The sequence below is a fragment of the Peromyscus eremicus genome, chromosome 1 (assembly GCF_949786415.1).
Source record: "Peromyscus eremicus chromosome 1, PerEre_H2_v1, whole genome shotgun sequence".
Classification (NCBI taxonomy): domain Eukaryota; kingdom Metazoa; phylum Chordata; class Mammalia; order Rodentia; family Cricetidae; genus Peromyscus; species Peromyscus eremicus.
Genome location: NC_081416.1, coordinates 110,551,253 through 110,568,293, shown reverse-complemented (window position 1 = coordinate 110,568,293; position 17,041 = coordinate 110,551,253). Strand labels below are relative to the sequence as shown.

Genomic DNA, 17,041 nt, shown 5'->3' with positions numbered 1-17,041 from the left:
TGTACCCTGTCCTAGAGAACAGATCATCTCTCTATCTTAAACAACCTTCAAATAGGACCACAAGTGTTTTCAAAAAAAAAAAAAAAAAAAAAAGAACAGCTAGTCTATTACACTTTATCAAATTCTGAAGATATATTATGCATTTCTTACTTTATCACTATTATTAATCTTGCAAAATCACAAACTCAACATAAATCCTAAAGTTCTCCGGTTTAGCAAATATGGCATAATTTTCATACTTTGCATGAATGTGTCAGGTTCAAAGTACATGAGAATAGAAATAAATCCTAAAATAACAGACAGAAGGCTCCCTGCTCATCAAGGGGCTTTATCATGATTATATGTTCACGGTTTTTTTTTTTCATCAGAATTAGCAACTATAACTTTTATTTTCTGAATGTTTCACAATGTCAAAAATCAGAAATATAATTCAGAAAACCAAAAAACTTGAATGAAAACAGGGAAAAATAGCATTTTTCAAACTATTAAAAGAATCAAGAGTGCTAGTGTTGATAAGGGAATTTAAAAAAAAAAGAATGATGATATGCGCTTAACTCTTAGAATGGCACTTTGCCATATCAGTTTTTTTTAAGGTATCCACAGCCCTTGACCTAGCAATTCTTCTTCCAGATATCTATTCCACCTAAGAATATACAAAAGTACCTATGAGTAAATGCATACGAGTATTAATTTTAATATTACTGAAAAAATAAAATATTTCAGATAACCCAAATGTTCACCGTAACAGAATGAACAAATAATTTATGGTGTATTGACACATACAGTACCTGGAAAGATATTCTTGATTCATTTCATATGAAAAAATTATATTATGAAGACTCTGTGCTCATTTTAATAATTATTAAAACACACATTTTTACAGTGACATAAATGTATGCATATATGTAAAGAGGAAAATAAAAACAGTTCAGGTGAATACAAGCGCACACCGTCAACAGTGTTTTCAGTCTGAAGGGAGAGGATGAGAGAAGAAACAAAGGCAATTAACATATTTCACCTTACACATTTCCATGCACTTTGAAACTTTGTCAAGTAGCTGATTTCAATAACTTCAACAATGTGATGGAAACCGTTAGGGGGATAAGATGAAGGTAATTAAAACAAAAGCAACACAGAAGAGAAGGTAACATTTGTTATCTAGGTCAAGAAGGGTGGAGGAATGTGATTTGCTTTTTTAATCAAAAAAAGGAGTTGCTGAAACAGCTAGACATTTTGGTGGCTAGATATTTTTCAAAACAATTTTATAGTCTGGTTGAAAAAAAATGTTACAATCTTTGAAATCTAGAATTATAAATGCCATCAAAAGAATCAACACAAAATACTTCAAGAGCAAAGTAAATTAAACATGAAATAAAGACACGCACAAGCACACTCACACTCAGAGTATTTGGTCAGTCTTACTACACTTGTAACAACAAACCACAATCTAATACAGCTCAAAGCCAAAGTGTTATTTAAGAAGCTAGAGTAGCAAAGGTTAAGATTCCCCAAGCATGGGGGGTGGGGCAAGTGTGCTCAGTGAGTTCAATGGGACAGTTAGAACTGGCAGTGAGAATTCCAATCCAAGCACAGAGCTTCACAACAGACCGTAACTACTTCCCCACGCCCTGCTTCCTTCTCATGTGAGCTCATTAACCAGGGCCTGGCCACAGGTTAGTAGGCTTAGTATACATACTTTGCACTGCTAACCCTGGTGATCAATTACTGTTTACATTCAGAGCAATTCTGTGAAGTTCTGCTATATAACCTCTGACATTTGTTGTAGCTAAGAACTGTCTGCATGAGATAAAGCGTAGAAGTTTTATGAACCAATTCTTACTTGATTTGACTTATCTCCCTAGGAGACACAAAACCACTCACAGACAGCACTAGCCTGGGTTACCAATGAACTTGCAATCAAACTGCCTTATCTTCCAAAGTAGCTGCTATTACAGGCCTGCGCCACTAGGTCTGGCTTAGCTAAATATATAAGCATCTGGACAGACGATTATTTTGGCTAAGACCTATTTAACTATAAATTATAAAATTACAGCATTCATACTATTATACAGAATTAACTATTTTTTCAACACATCATGTGTAAACACTGCTTCTTGACTGAATCATCATCTTGTTGTACGTAACAACTTTCTATTAACTCTTACTACTCACCTAAAAAGTGGCATATGACTGAGTAAGCACACAAGATGAATTCAGAACACCTTGCTTACAAAAACATTGCTAGGATCATATCATAAGGATTTAGAACCTAACTTACAGAGGCATCCCCTGGCCAGGAAAGCCCAACTAATGATCAAGAAGAACCACAAAAGACTGAATACAAAGAACGCTCCAATCTACAACTTCATAACAACATTTCTAAAATCTAATTATCAACTATGAATGATGTTGTAGGACAACTCTGAATAGATTTGAAGGGTTTTAAGAAGTAGCTCATCATTTCCAGGACTGGTAAACAAGGGAGAAAAACTCAGAGTTAATCTTCTTATATTTCCATATGAAAGGCAAACAAAAGGAAATGATTCCCTTTCCACAAGTGTTTAACTGAAAAAAAGAAACAATAAAAGAAAATCTCTGTTTTTCATTTCTAATAAATGTCTTGACAGGAATGGTCATTAGTCACTGCTAACAAGACATACAAAGTCAACTACATATTATGTAACTCAACGGAGAAGCAAACAAAACCAACTATGAAGTGTTTCTGGATAGAGAAAAAACAAAACAAAACCTCACACCTGGATTTAATCAAGCCACTTCATCTATTATTGACTTTCAGGAAACACACACACACACACACACACACACACACACACACACACACACAACAATATCAAAAAACAAGGCAACAAATACCATAGGGATCAACAAAATCAGACTGTGAGAAACTTTACAGTCTCATTTCTTCAATAAATGAATTTCTACTAAGCTAAAGAGATGAAGGGAGGGGAAACTAAGCAATGAACGTGAGACTTTAAGATGTGTTTATGCACCTGGACTGGAGGTCCTTGTGTGGATTCTGATTTTGACAAACTATAAAGAGAACGAGAGAGACAGCGGCATGAACACTGGTTACACGGTGGTGACACCACGGAAAGGGGGCTCTGTGGCTTTGTGGAGTGTTCCTTCGGTTTTATGGGTGCTTTCTGTTTGTGTGGTTAGGTTTTTGTTGGTTTGTTCTCTAGTGCTAAGGACTGAACCCATGCCTTAGGCATACCAAGCACACAGTTCTACCACTAACCACTACCCCTAGGCAGGGAAAAAGTTTTATGTGAGAAAATGGCAGTGTTTATACTGTTACACAGGAGCGTCCTCGTCATGTAATAGCACAGACTGTTTTGAGTGATGCAAATGATTTCAAAATTACTGAAGGGGATATCCTAGTTATATGGCTGGGGATATGGACAAAACACTGGCAATACGATGGTAATGATTAAAGCTATATTATCATGAATTTGAGATAATTATCCTCTTATATAGCTTATAAATAAAAAATATCCCATAACAAAAATTAACTGGCATATCCTTTCAAAACATAGGAAATAGCACCTAAAATGTTAATTTAGCAGAAAAGACATTGACATATTGACTTTCAATATATTTTATTACCTACATCTTGAGCACATCAGTGCCTGAAAAGCTAATGCTTGCTTACAAGGCGTACTTAATAGCTCCTGCATCCCAGGCATAGAACTTGAAGCTACAAGTTTTAACACATAAAGTAATAAACACAGGAAGTACAATAACTTCCCATATATAATATGTGGAGAGCCAAACTGATCCAAGACAAAAGGACAAAGGGAAATTTTAGCTCTGTATCCTTGTCCAGGAATGGATTTGGCAAGGCTGGTCTGGGGCTAAAGCCAGTGCCTCACAGGATTCAAGGTTGCAGCTTCCGGGTCCCTAACTCTTCCCCCTGGGCTGTGGTTATCAGTCCATTGGCAGCTATCTAAAGTATCCCATGTTCTCTTTGCCAACATTGTTCTGACTTAGCTCTCCACTGATCTTGGCCATTTTCTCCCTGCAAACAATACATATAATGCTGTACTTCTTAATAAACTTGCTTGGCATAAGTCATCAGCTTATGCAAGATCTCCTGGTCCCAACAATTGCTTTTGTCTTCTTTATTTCTCATCCTTGGTCCTCCTACACAACTCCTCACCATCTGAGACCCTAATTCCTGCTGGTTTGCATCCACAGTGCACACATATAAATAGGAACACATATACACACAACAACTAAAGAGGACCCACTGACACTATGAAATATACCCAAAGACCATGGAATTTGCCCAGCACTAAAAACTCCATGTAACATATAAACTAAATAGTATTCTAAACCTCACTATTCAATTTATTTTGTTTCAAACAATATAAAGCAGTCAGATCCCCTGGCTTTTAAGGAGTTCTTACTGAAAAACATGTACTCAAACAAAGATGAACATTAATTGTGCATGTTACATAAAGCAACATTTAAAGCAGTACTCCACTAAACTTGGAAAACTTTGGTGAATAACCTGAAAATTCAGGTAACACATGGAAAGGAGATCTAAACATCTCTTGGTAGAGCATACATGTGAGATCATGTAAATACTCAAAAGATTCTGATAAATTCACTGGATCACAAATGGCTAGAAAATAAATGTAACAGAAAAGATCTCAATTTCTTAAAATAACTTTCCAAGAGCAAAAATACTATAGCATACAATGCTGCCTGAATTCAGAAGATTCTATAATATTTGAAAGATATATTAATTTTTTCTAGTTAGAAATGCTCTTAAAGCAAAAATGGTTAAGATTAAACTCAGAATTTTTAAATAGTGTTACTATTATACAAAGTGTATCACCTCACAAATTTCAGTCCCAATATACTACATTCTAATCATCTAAGAAATCAATCTGTCAAAAACATTTTGGTCTGTCACATGATTTGATTGTTAGGGGTTTTCTTTAAAAACTTTTACTCAACCAAATATCACATTTTCTCTCCCATGTGGAATCTCGATTTCTTTTTAAAGAAACTAATGTAAAAGGTACTATTTGAGGACAGAAAAGGAATGAGGAGGGAAGCCAGGAAGGGTAATAGAGGTGAATATGGTAAAGCACCTTATACACATTGCATAATGCAATCATAACATCATTCATCTGTACAATTAATACACAAGAGTAAAGATGGTTTAAATCAGTTTAGGGATTAAGAAATTATTAGGAGTTACATTCCACTTGCCCTTCACTTCAGTGCAGACCATCTAAACAGCCACAGTCCCAGTGAGTAGTGATTTACATCAGCTGAGAAAAATCAGGCACCTACAATCCAGATAGAATCTAGAGTTTTCCACCCCACTTAGTAGCTTTCTCTTGTTGTCCTGCCTTAGCCTCAATTCTACAGGGCCACATTTTATAGAACTGAGAGTAATTAAAGCCTAATAAAAGCAACATAAAAATTTTGATGGAAGAAATTTTCCATCAAATGCTATAGCAAGAACAAATGCCAATTTTATTTACAATCTATACATCAATATTCAATTTGACAAAGAAATGTTTAAAACATTTAACAGTAAGTGGTTAAAAGAGAAAGAAACACAAATGAAACTATTATTTTAAGCAAAATTTATGAAAGGAAGTCATGTGTCATTCATCATTACCATTTGCTTGCATCTGGAAGCCAGTTTAAAATTACAACAATGTTCTAAAAAAGAAAAAAAAAAAGAAGAAACTACTTCCTACAGCAAATATGGTCTTCCATTATGTGAAATAATCAATAAGTAGTAAACAGAAGATGTCCCCACTATATTAACACAAAAAGAAATTATTTTCTTTTTTTTTTAAAGATTTATTTATTTATTATGTATACAGTGTTCTGTCTGCATATACACCTGCAGGTCAGAAGAGGGCACCAGATCTCACTATGGATGGTTGTGAGTCACCATGTGGTTGCTGGGAATTGAACTCATGACCTCTGGAAGAACAGCCAGTGCTTTTAACCTCTGAGCCATCTCTCCAGCCCAAAGAAATTATTTTCATAATCAAACATTACAAAAGAAGAAAAGCAATAGAAATAGTTGCCATGTCTAGGGTGTTAGAGACCTTCACAGACTCAAATTCCTGCTCACAAACAGTTTCTCACCTTCTACAGTTCCTAGTGAACTCAAGATTCTAAGACTTAAATCATTTTCTCTTAGCAGGCATAGACAATTACCACAGCTTACACTATATAGAAGGGGCCCAAGAGCACAGGAGCAAGAATAATAAACACACAAACAAGAGAACACTGTGTTTTTTCCTCTTAAACAGATCAAACAACAACATGAAGGCAGCACTGTTTCTACCAATTATTAGTGAGAATGAGGAGGCTGCGGAGATGGCTCCGTGTGTTGATCACCTGTGGATGGCCAAGCCTGGGGACATCAGTCTGGAGCCCCAGCATCAACTTAAATGCACGGTGACCTCAGCACCCTACCTTTAAATTCCAGATCTCAGGAGACAAATCAGGGGAGCCTTGAAGCTCTGGTTTCAAATGGAAAACTGCCTCAAACACAAGGCAGAGAGAGATCAAGGAAGACATCCAACCTCAACCTCTACATGCACACATGTACTCACATGTGTACGTATGAATAAGCATGCAAGTGCATGCCTCTGTGTGTGTGTGTGTGTGTGTGCTCACATTCACAGGTGTATTCATGTACACACACACACATAAACACACACCCCACATACACAACAAAATATTTAAAAACTTGAAAGAGATACTTCGATAAAGGGAACCATTATAGGGTTAAGGAGAAACCTGGTGCCAGGGAAATGCCCAGGAATTCACAAGGATGACTCTAGCTAAGACTCGTAGCAATAGGAGAGGGTGCCTGAACTGGCCATCTACTGCAATCAGATTGGTGTCTACCCTAATTGTCATCAAAGAGCCTTGATCCAGTAACTGATGGAAGCAAAAGCAGAGATCCACTGCCAAGCATCAGGCTGAGCTCCAGGAGTCCTGCTGAAGAAAGGGAGGAGGGATGTAGGACCCACAGGGGTCAAGATCATCATGAGAGAACCCATAGAGACAGCTGATCTAAGCTCTGGGAGCTCATAGACTGTGGACTTAGGGAACCTGCATGGGACAAACCTAGGCCCTCTGCATGTGTGTGACAGTTGTGTTGCTTGTTCTGACTGTGAGGCTCCTAGCAGTTAGATCATGACCTGTCCCGGGCACTTAGCTGGCTTTTGGGAACCTGTTCCCCATGCTGGAGTACCTTGCCCAGCCTTGATGCAGGGGGAGGAGTTTGGTCGTGCCTCAACTTAATGTGCTATGCTTTGTTCAAGCCCATGGGAGCCCTGTCCCTTTTTGAATGGAGATGGAGGAGGAGTGGATGAGGAAGGGGAAGATGGGAAAAGGGGCATGCAAGGAGGAGAGGAGAGAGGGGAAACTGTGGTCAGTATGTAAAATAAACGGAAAAAAAATAATCAATAAAAAAAGCAAAACAATAAAATAAATTTAAATTAAGAAAGTAAAACCTTTGATTTGGGCACAGAAACTCAGTAAGCACGCTGGATGGAAAGACAATAAACAAAGACTTCACATCAATATGGCTAAACCGCATTACATATAAAATTTCTATTCTAAATGTCTATTTTTGGCAAATGCTTCCTAGGCCCTTTATAAGGTTCAACCAAGAATGATAAGGCTTGTTATGACTCCTTCCAACAGACTCTGTACAACTCTTTAAAATCGTATCATTCTGGTTGGAAAAGAAACAACACTGTAACATCATCTAGAAATACAAGCCAGGTGTAGGTAGGCATCAGTAGTTCAAGATACTCAGAAAACAGACAAGAGACTTCCTTGAATGCAAGAGTTACCAACCTAGACAACGTAAGGAGATGGTTGTCTTAAGGAAAAGTCAAGAAGAGAAAGGAGAGGAAAGGGAGAAGAAAGAAATGAGATATAAACCATGTGATTGTTTTCCTTAAAAGAACTATATCAAAATAGCCTCCTTAATTCTGTTCATCATCAAAACCTCAGATGTTAAGAGCTAAGCGTTCCAATACTCTTTGCCAATACTTTCAAGAATTTTATCTTTCAATGTTTTACTTTATTAAGAGGAAGATGCACTGTCTGCTGTATACTCCTATTAGCTTTAACAAGCACAAGCAGTCACGGCCACTTCATCAGTACCAGAAACAGTTTCCTCAGCCCCAACTCCTTGCTATCTTTTGTAACCAACCCTTAGTCATCTCCATTCTCTGACAAGCACTGATCTGCTCTCCACATTAAGTTTTTGTTTTGCAGAATGTCATATAAATTAACTCACAGGATATTTATCCTTGTGAGGTTCACTGAGTTTTATGAATCTGTAACTGCATGGCTTTCAGCCACGCTGGGAGTTTTCAGCCATTATTTCTCCACATATTTTTGGGCAGCAGTCTTTATGTATGCTTTCTGAGTTTGTCATGTCACAGATGTTAGACCTTTTCCTTTGTGCAGCTTCTTCATTCAGTCTCAGAGCTCTCCTTTATAGCTCAGATTACACAATTTCTAATCACCTTTCTTTGGACTCACTCACTCTTTCTTGTCATCTCCATTCTGATACTGAACTCACATGCTCAATTTTTAGTTACTTCAGTGAGTTATTTTACTTTTTAATTATAAATTTTCTATGTGGTTCTTATACATTCTAAGAACTCTAGTCTTTGCATTCATCTCAAAAGTGCTACCCTGGCTTCATGGCAGAATTTTAAGTGCCATCTAAGGACCCTGTCTTATGATTCTAACGTGAAGGTCATCTCATGGATAGCATATGTAAATTGGTCTATCGTGTGAAACAATTTATGATCTCACTGGTCAATAATATGTCAAATAACGTTAGTCTGCATCCTAGAGATATCACTGCACTTTTACACTACTAATTCTGCTGAAGAATATTAAGAATTTGATTCACTACTGCTTTTGTTCTTAATGTTGCAGTGACTATTGCTGCAGTCAACCAACTCTATCAGATTCAAAGCAAATGGCACAAACTACACTTAGAGGCTAAGATTTCATGTCAGTTCATTCATTCTCCAACTCTATTCAGTGCTGTTTAATACAGCCTCGTATGTGTCTCCTAAGGTCTAAACTGAGCAAGGGCCAGGGATTGACTACCCTTCAACTCAACTTGTAAACTTCATACTTGCTAAGATAAATTCCACACATGCTGAGCTCAGGAATGAGTCTGGTACTTTACAGATAGATTTAGGACATCTTTTTATTCTACCTCTTTTCTCTCTAGAATTTCTCCCATATTTTGTCTCCCAGTCCCATCTTGATTCTCTATCTGCAAATGTGGCATTTTGACTCCGCACACTGTCATATGCTTCCTGAAACTGCATATCCCTCTTCACAGTCCCAAGGGAAGGAAGGAAGGAAGGAAGGAAGGAAGGAAGGAAGGAAGGAAGGAAGGACCAAACTAATCTTCTCCCACTGGCCTTTGAATTACAGAAGTTCCTTTTTCTAATCTCCCTTGTCAGCAAAAGAATCCTATATTTTAGAATTTTTGATTCTTATATTGTCACTAGGACCACCATTACAGAAGACTAGGCTGAAGATTAGGGTCCCCCAGGGTTCCATGAAAAGAGAAAAACAAAGCCAAAATACAAAACAAAGAAGGATCAGTAATTCCCCACCCAGGCAGCTCATGAGGGGCCATCCTTTCCAGTCCTCTGACTGTGAACACAGAGAGGATTTCTCTTGCACACTTTACTCTTCTATCCATTGTGCAGAACAAGAATGGGGGCCACTCAGGAGTCAGGGCTGAGAGTTAAATGAGGGTGGGGTGGAAATTCAGCAGCATTAGTGGCCCTCCAGCTTTGATGTCCCTCCTAATCCTTCCACTACTATTGCGTCTCAGGGACTTCAAACAGTCACTTTCTGTACTCTGTCCAGGGACTTTAGTTGTAATCCGAAGGATAGAGAAGCACTGTGCTTGCTCTACCTTACAGATCAGAACCACAAAAGTTCCAGAAACAAACCCTGACAATTATAGTCAATTGTTTCTTCACAATGGTGGCGAGGCAATGAATGGGGAGTGAGCAATGTTTTAACAAGCATTCTTAGTAAAACTGGAGAGCTATACGCACTGGAGTAGCAGTGGTAGTAGTAATAATAGTGATGATGATAATAACAGTGAACTTGCACTTTTGCTTCATACAGCATCCAAAATTATACTCCAAATGGGTCACAGGCCTAAATGGAAAATGAAATAAAAATCCTTTAGGAGGAAAAAAGAATGCTGTAACCGTGCAGTAGGTAAAATTTTTCTTGACTATGACATCAAAATATCATGCATAAGAACGTAAGAAATGAAATCTTTGTCAAATTTTAGAACTCTTCTTTTTCAAAGATCATTATTTAGAAAATAGGAAAAAAAATTCAAATCCTATGTTTACTTTTAATGTCTTGTGCTGAAATAAAAATTCAAAATCACCTCTTACAATTGAGGAGAATGAACCCAAGGGAGGTTATTAAAAGAAAGGTGATGGGCATCTCACAAAGCACACGCATGACCAAGCACTAAGAAAGGCCAGGCAACTTCAGCCACTGGGAGAAGAAGCTCTAACCACAATGACATAGCATGACACATCCCACAAGGAACACAGCAGCACTGAATGCTGCCATGGATGCCCACACACATGACTACGTATGGATTGCCATGGGAATGCAAAACAGCATAATCACCTTTGTTGGAGACCTAGCAAACCTATTCTTCAGCATTAACCTAAGATGACATTAAGCGTCAACACAAAGACGGGACGTCTATATAAATGACTAGTATTGTTATTCACGATTGCTGGAAGCTGGATAAAATCCAAATGCCCATTGTATGTGCTACTTTTCTCATCTGTGTGACTGAACACCTGACAAGGGGCAACTAAAGGAGGAAGGGTTTGTTTTGGCTCAAGGTTCGAGACAAGGGGGTATCTGGGCAGAAGGGATGGAACAGCTCTCAGTAGTGGTGGCTAATGTGTGAGGCTGTTGACTCACATTCCAGGACATCAGAGAGCAGAGAGACAGCTAAAACACTCATCCGTATTTCCATTTTCTCCTCTTTTATTCATTCTAGGCCATCAGCCCATGAGATGCTGCCACCCACTTCAGGGTAGACTCTCCTCAGTAAATCCTCTCTGGAAACATCACAGATCATTGCAGATGTGTTTTTCTTACATGAATCTAAATCCACTCAAGTTGACAATGAAAATTAGCCATCCCACTCATTAATACATAATAGACAAGTAAAATATCTATGGAATGAAATACTATACTATCACATATAAAAGAAAAGCCTGATACAAATGATCACAAACATTACAAGAAAGAATGTCAAACACAAAAAAGTACATACTATAAAATTTTCATCATAGTTACAGAAAAAGAAAGTCTACACATTATGGTACAAAGGGATATATTCGGACTTTGTTCTTGGCTTCAAAAACTCCTGTAATTCTTTGAGTTTTTGTTATTACAATGAGGTTGTTCTTGGTGGTGGTGGTAGTGTTGGCAGTGAGAGTGGCTGGGGTGGTGGCACAGTGTAGTAATGATGGCAGTGACAATAATGACAGTGGTGATGCAGCTGCTGGAACAACAGGGCATTTGAGGACAGAAGGGAGCCTGAAGGCTGAGTTGTTCAGTCAATTGCACAGCCAGTGATTTAGTCAATCAGGCCTGTATAATGAAATCTCTGAACATTGTCTAGCGGAGAATCAGAGTTGGTGGCTACCATAAAGTGATGCCCATTTAGCCTGCAGGATAAAGCAAAGAAGCTCAGAACCCAAACTCTATCCAGATCTTGTCCTATATGTAGCCTTAAAACTCTAATCATAAAATGTTTAGTGAATTCTGCAAATCATTCTAGATGATTACTAAACCCAAGAAAAGTGTGGAAACCTCCAAATTAACAGTATCAGAATTGCAAGTATCTCCTAAGGTTGGTGATTAACTGGCATCTACAATGGGAGTAGTTTCTTAGATTCAAGAACGCTTCTGTGTGGACAATCTGATCTAACACTGGACAGATTATGTCAGTGCTGGAATGCAGTACCCCTTGTGGTGGGAAGGAGAACAACCAACAAAAGGATGAGTGCTTCCTGAGCCTGGGGTACCGAGAGATATTGACAGCAATTGGGATTTTTAAGAATGACATCATTTTTTCCAAAGAGAATCCGATGATGGCTACACAACTCCACAACTGTACTAAAGGGGGACAGTGCAGAGGAGGGGGCTGGGGAAGAGACAACTGACACTAAGGATGATTTTACAGGGCATATGGAAGCCTATTATTCATAAGCATCATATATATTTCATATGAAAGTTTAACTGGACTTATCCTACTCAAGGGATAATGTTCCTCTCAGAAACTTTAGGGTGCCAAATAAAAAGCCCAATACTTTGGCTAAAGTTGTTGGTTAAGGGTGTCCCAGAGGTTCCCAAAACGATACTGGCTATTGCCACTATTCTTGGTTGCCCACCAGAACTTTATGTTAAGACCCTGTTGCTAAAGACACCACACACTTTGGTCATGGCACACAGAGAAATCAAATTGTTTTGACCAGGAGGCTTATTTGCTAACTAGATTTCATAGTACCAGAAGGTGCTGTGTAGGCTTAGGAGCTAGCGATAGTCATGAACAGTCTTACCCAGCTTGAACTCTATGAGCCACAATAATGACTGAAATGGTAAATGCTCAAGAGGGCCAAAGTTGCATGAATATTGTAAAATAAGAAACCACTTCCTGCTTGGATATAAGACAGGGTCCATGGGAGAAAACACATACCAGGCACCATCAATCTGGCCAAGAACCCATGGTTGGGAAGATCATAGGCCCTAGGAGTGAATCTGCTACTATTATTTTACTTAATGGACACAGAAAACTGTCCTCTAAATATATACCGAGAGTCCACAACTTTCAGACTTATCAGAGAATTTTCCTTATGTAGTGGATAGTGATTAATGCAGAAACTCCAGACTAACTGGTCAAAGTGCAGAAAATAAGTGTCATTGGAGTGTTCAGTCATAGTGGGACATCTCTATCACTCTACCTACTCCCAAGGCTCAGGGACCAGAGAGAAAGAGACTGAAAGATTGCAAGAGCCAGAAGCTGAAAAAGACCAGCCTAAAACAGTACCTTTCGGACAAGATGGCAGCATTGCTGAACTCACAGCAGTGATGATGCACAAGATGAAGCCAGGCAACATTTGGACATGGAATGGGATGGGTTCACAGACCTCTACCCCTAACTGAGGAGCTAATGACAGTTGATGGTCTCTGGGTTAGGGAGAGTCAGCTTTCTTTAAGAGTACTGTCCCTGGTAGGTTGACCATACTCCACTGAATGGTCCCACACCCATAAGTATATGGGTAACTCAATCGGTTATAAAGTAAACACACAAAGTTGAAAAGAAGTGGGGAGGTGGGAAATGAATCTGTTAGGAGTTAAGGGAAGTTTAGGGCAAATATGATTGAAATACATTGTATTATTATGAAATTCTCAAAAAATACATTAAAATTTAAGAATCATTAAATTGTACACTTTCAAAGAAGGTAATTTCTACTGTGTCATAATTAGTAAATCCATTTGTAAAATCTAATCAAGCTTCCAAGATTACATGAGGCATTTAAAAAGTTGTGCTCATCACATTTCATCTTTCTATAGTCTCAGAATGAACAACTGGTATTTAATATATACTATAATCACCAAAAAATAGCAATAAATGAAGTTTTACTATGAGAACACCCCATAACATATGAAAAAAACTAGCACTGTTAAATCAGATCACCAACTCCACACATGCAGAATGAACGATGCCCACATTTATATTTTAGGACAAAGAAGTGGAGAAACAGTGGTAAAGTGGTTTGACACAGGAAACTCTGGGCTTAGACAAAGTCCTACACATCCATACAATCACAAGGAATTCAAGACTGATTGGGATTATTCTTTCCATGTTCAGACATTTGATGCTCTGACAATCCCCATCAGCTACATCAGAAGTACTATTACACATAAACATATTATGGTGGTTTGAATAGGAATAGCCCCATAAACTTGTGTCTGAATGCTTGGCCCATAGAGAGTGGCACTGTTAGGAGGTGTGGCCTTGATGGAGGAAGTATGTCTCTGTGGAATCAGGCTTTGAAGTCTCAGATGTTTAAGCTAGGCCTAGTGTGGCATTCACTTCTGCTGCCTGTAGATCAAGATGTAGTTCCTTCTCCAGCATGATGTCTGTCTGCATGCTACCATGCTTCCCGCCCTGGTTGATAGGGGACTAGAACTGTAAGTGAGCCCCAGTGAAATGTTTTTCTTTGTAAGAGTTGCCACGGTCATGGTATCTCTTCATAGTAATAGAAACCCTAAGACACACACACACACACACACACACACACACACACACACACACACACAAATTAAAACCACAAACACACATACATATCCAGCAAATTTATATTCAGAAATTGTTGGTGTATCATGTCAAGTAATAGGCAAAGGAAAAGGAGAACATTATATCTGGGACTTTATGTTTGATTTTTAACCCATGCTTCCTTCCTCTTTTGCTATCTGCCTTTCATTCTCTTCCAGAAGTTGCTTCCCGGAAAAGAGACTGCCCAATGTCTACTCATCCTCCCCACTCTCATGATCTCCCCAGCCAACTATAATCTACCTTCCAGCTACTGTGCTAAAGCCAACACAAAGTCACTAATCCAAGCATTTTTAACATCGCATCATCAATTCAACTTACCTAAACAATCTTTCTCATAAGCTTTGATCTCACATACATCTAAGTCATGGGAAGTCTGTATAATTTTCTGTCTGAAATTAAGGGCACCTCTTTACTATCAAATCTACATCTCTTTTCTGACCTGCCTCCCCTGGACCATATCACACAGTACTTGCTACTACATACAACTTCACCTACGGAAGACAAAGGTAAGAATCAATAGAAAAAATTACATGCACACAAAATTGTAAAAATCACATCTAGATAAACATGTATTTCTTTAAATCAAAAAGTTTAATTACTACTGCTGAACTCATTCTAATATTACATGCAAAATTATTTCCTTTGTACACTTGTACAAAGGGAACTTTTCTCTGCATATCCAAATAACTGAATTTTAAAACAAAGCCTGCATGTTTTAATGTTTACAACCATATTTACTTATACATGTATTCAAGTTTAAGCATAGAGGGTAGCTGGTTCAGGGGAAGTAATTGGGACTAGCTTTACCTGTGTGGAAATTATTAGTCTTCTGGCCTAAAGCTGGTATTAGAATCAAAACAAGCTGATATTATCTTAAGAATCCTTCCAACTTCTGAGAAGTAAAACCTAACTACTTGATAGCTGGTCAGATATGGTTTGGGTTAAAAAAAAAGTGTAAGACATTTATTTTTGTGTTTAAATAAAAAACACAGTTTAGTTTAATTAAGCAAATAGGAGTGTTTTATAAAGTAAAGATGAGTACGGTGTCTGGCACACCTGCAGCCTCAGCTTACTCAGATGGCTACAGCAGCAAGGTCACTGGAGCCCAGGAATCCCGGAGAAGCTGGGTAAATGTGGAGAAGTTGGGAGCAGGGAGCATTACTTCAGTATACAAAGACACACTCACATACATTTTAAATACTTTCTCTTTACCAACTGTGTTCCATCCTTGGACTTCCCTGAACCAAAGTTTTCTAAATAAACTCTATGCATTTAATGTAAGAAGAGAAGTCACTGAATATAACTTGATGAGTTATGAGTTATTTATATTAGATTAAATGAAAAAAAATAAAATGTCTGACAAGAAAATTCAGGATCTAAATTTAATGTTTGACATAATTCTAACAGGCACCATACACTGTCTGGCAGGGGTGATGAAACTGAAATTCTAACCACTTACTCAATATAATATTGTTGGAGAAGTAAAGAAAGGATTAGTACATTAGATCAGTCAAAAAGTGAAGACATTCAGCGCCTATCCCATGCAGACTGCTGACAACAAGGTTTGTTTTCTACGTAACTAGCTAGAAATCCATACCTTCACTGAGGCCCTTCTAACACTTCATTACCCAGATATGATGACCAGCAGATGTCACTGACCTCAAACTTTCTCTTTTCCAATTAAGACTCACTTATTCCCAATAAATTATAGAGAGGTTTGGGAATTCTCTGCAGAGTATCTCTTGCTCATTATGTATAGTCCCTTGACCACGACCTATATTTATTTCATCTGTCATTCTTTGGGTGCTGTCAACAATTATAACTTCTTTTTGATAAAAGCTAATAAATTACTGTACAGCTCATCAAAAAATAAATTGGAAATCAGTCTGAAAGAAAAGAAGAATCATCATGAATAAGTTATTTGAGACCATTATAAAAAAAGGTCAGAATTCTCGTATTTAATTTTCTTTTCTTGGAAGATACAGGCACATGAGAGGAAACTAATGAAATTACAGAAAAGATTATTTCCATGTCAGTGGACATATATATGGTATCTTAATACTTTATTCCTGTTTTATATACATATTTACACACACATCAAAGGTTCTGTTGCAAAACTGGCTGTCCAGTTTTCTTTGTTGGATCAATCAAAGGCCTGAATGGAAGGCCAGCCTCCCACCTCAATGGGACCTTTGACCAACCATTTGCACTTTTAGAAGAACTGGGTACTCAACATGCAGTAACTTTACCCTCTTCTGTGTACACCACTCTCTACATGTCGGTTTTTCTTCTGTCAAGCACTTCCTGACAAGCACTTTCTGGCATGTTTATTACTTGTATAAAAACAAAGATATGATCAGCAGGATTTGATTGAGTAATTATAGGAAGTTTGTAACTGAACACATATTGCATATACCACAGCATATGCCAATCTAAATGGCATGACTTTCAAATTAACCGACCACTCAGAAAGGAGCAGAGCACCATTGTTAGCAAAGTTATGGATCAAATCACTTAAACTCTGTCACTATCAACTCTCAACTTACATACTGTGAAAAATTACTGCAAGATCTCCACATA

At 37.9% G+C, this 17,041-nt stretch overlaps 1 protein-coding gene across 6 annotated transcripts in view; it reads right to left on the bottom strand.

Moving 5' to 3' along the window:
- Tmem135 (transmembrane protein 135) overlaps positions 1-17,041 on the bottom strand; it is a 207,130-nt gene that overhangs the window by 95,305 nt on the left and 94,784 nt on the right. The window contains exon 1 of one of the 6 annotated variants that reach the window (XM_059271770.1): positions 10,128-10,217. The exons of the other annotated variants lie outside the window; for them this stretch is intronic. Coding sequence (XP_059127753.1) covers positions 10,128-10,196 — 69 coding nt within the window. The 5' untranslated portion in view covers positions 10,197-10,217. Of the gene's footprint in view, positions 1-10,127; positions 10,218-17,041 lie in introns of those variants that run through there. 6 annotated transcript variants of the gene reach the window in all.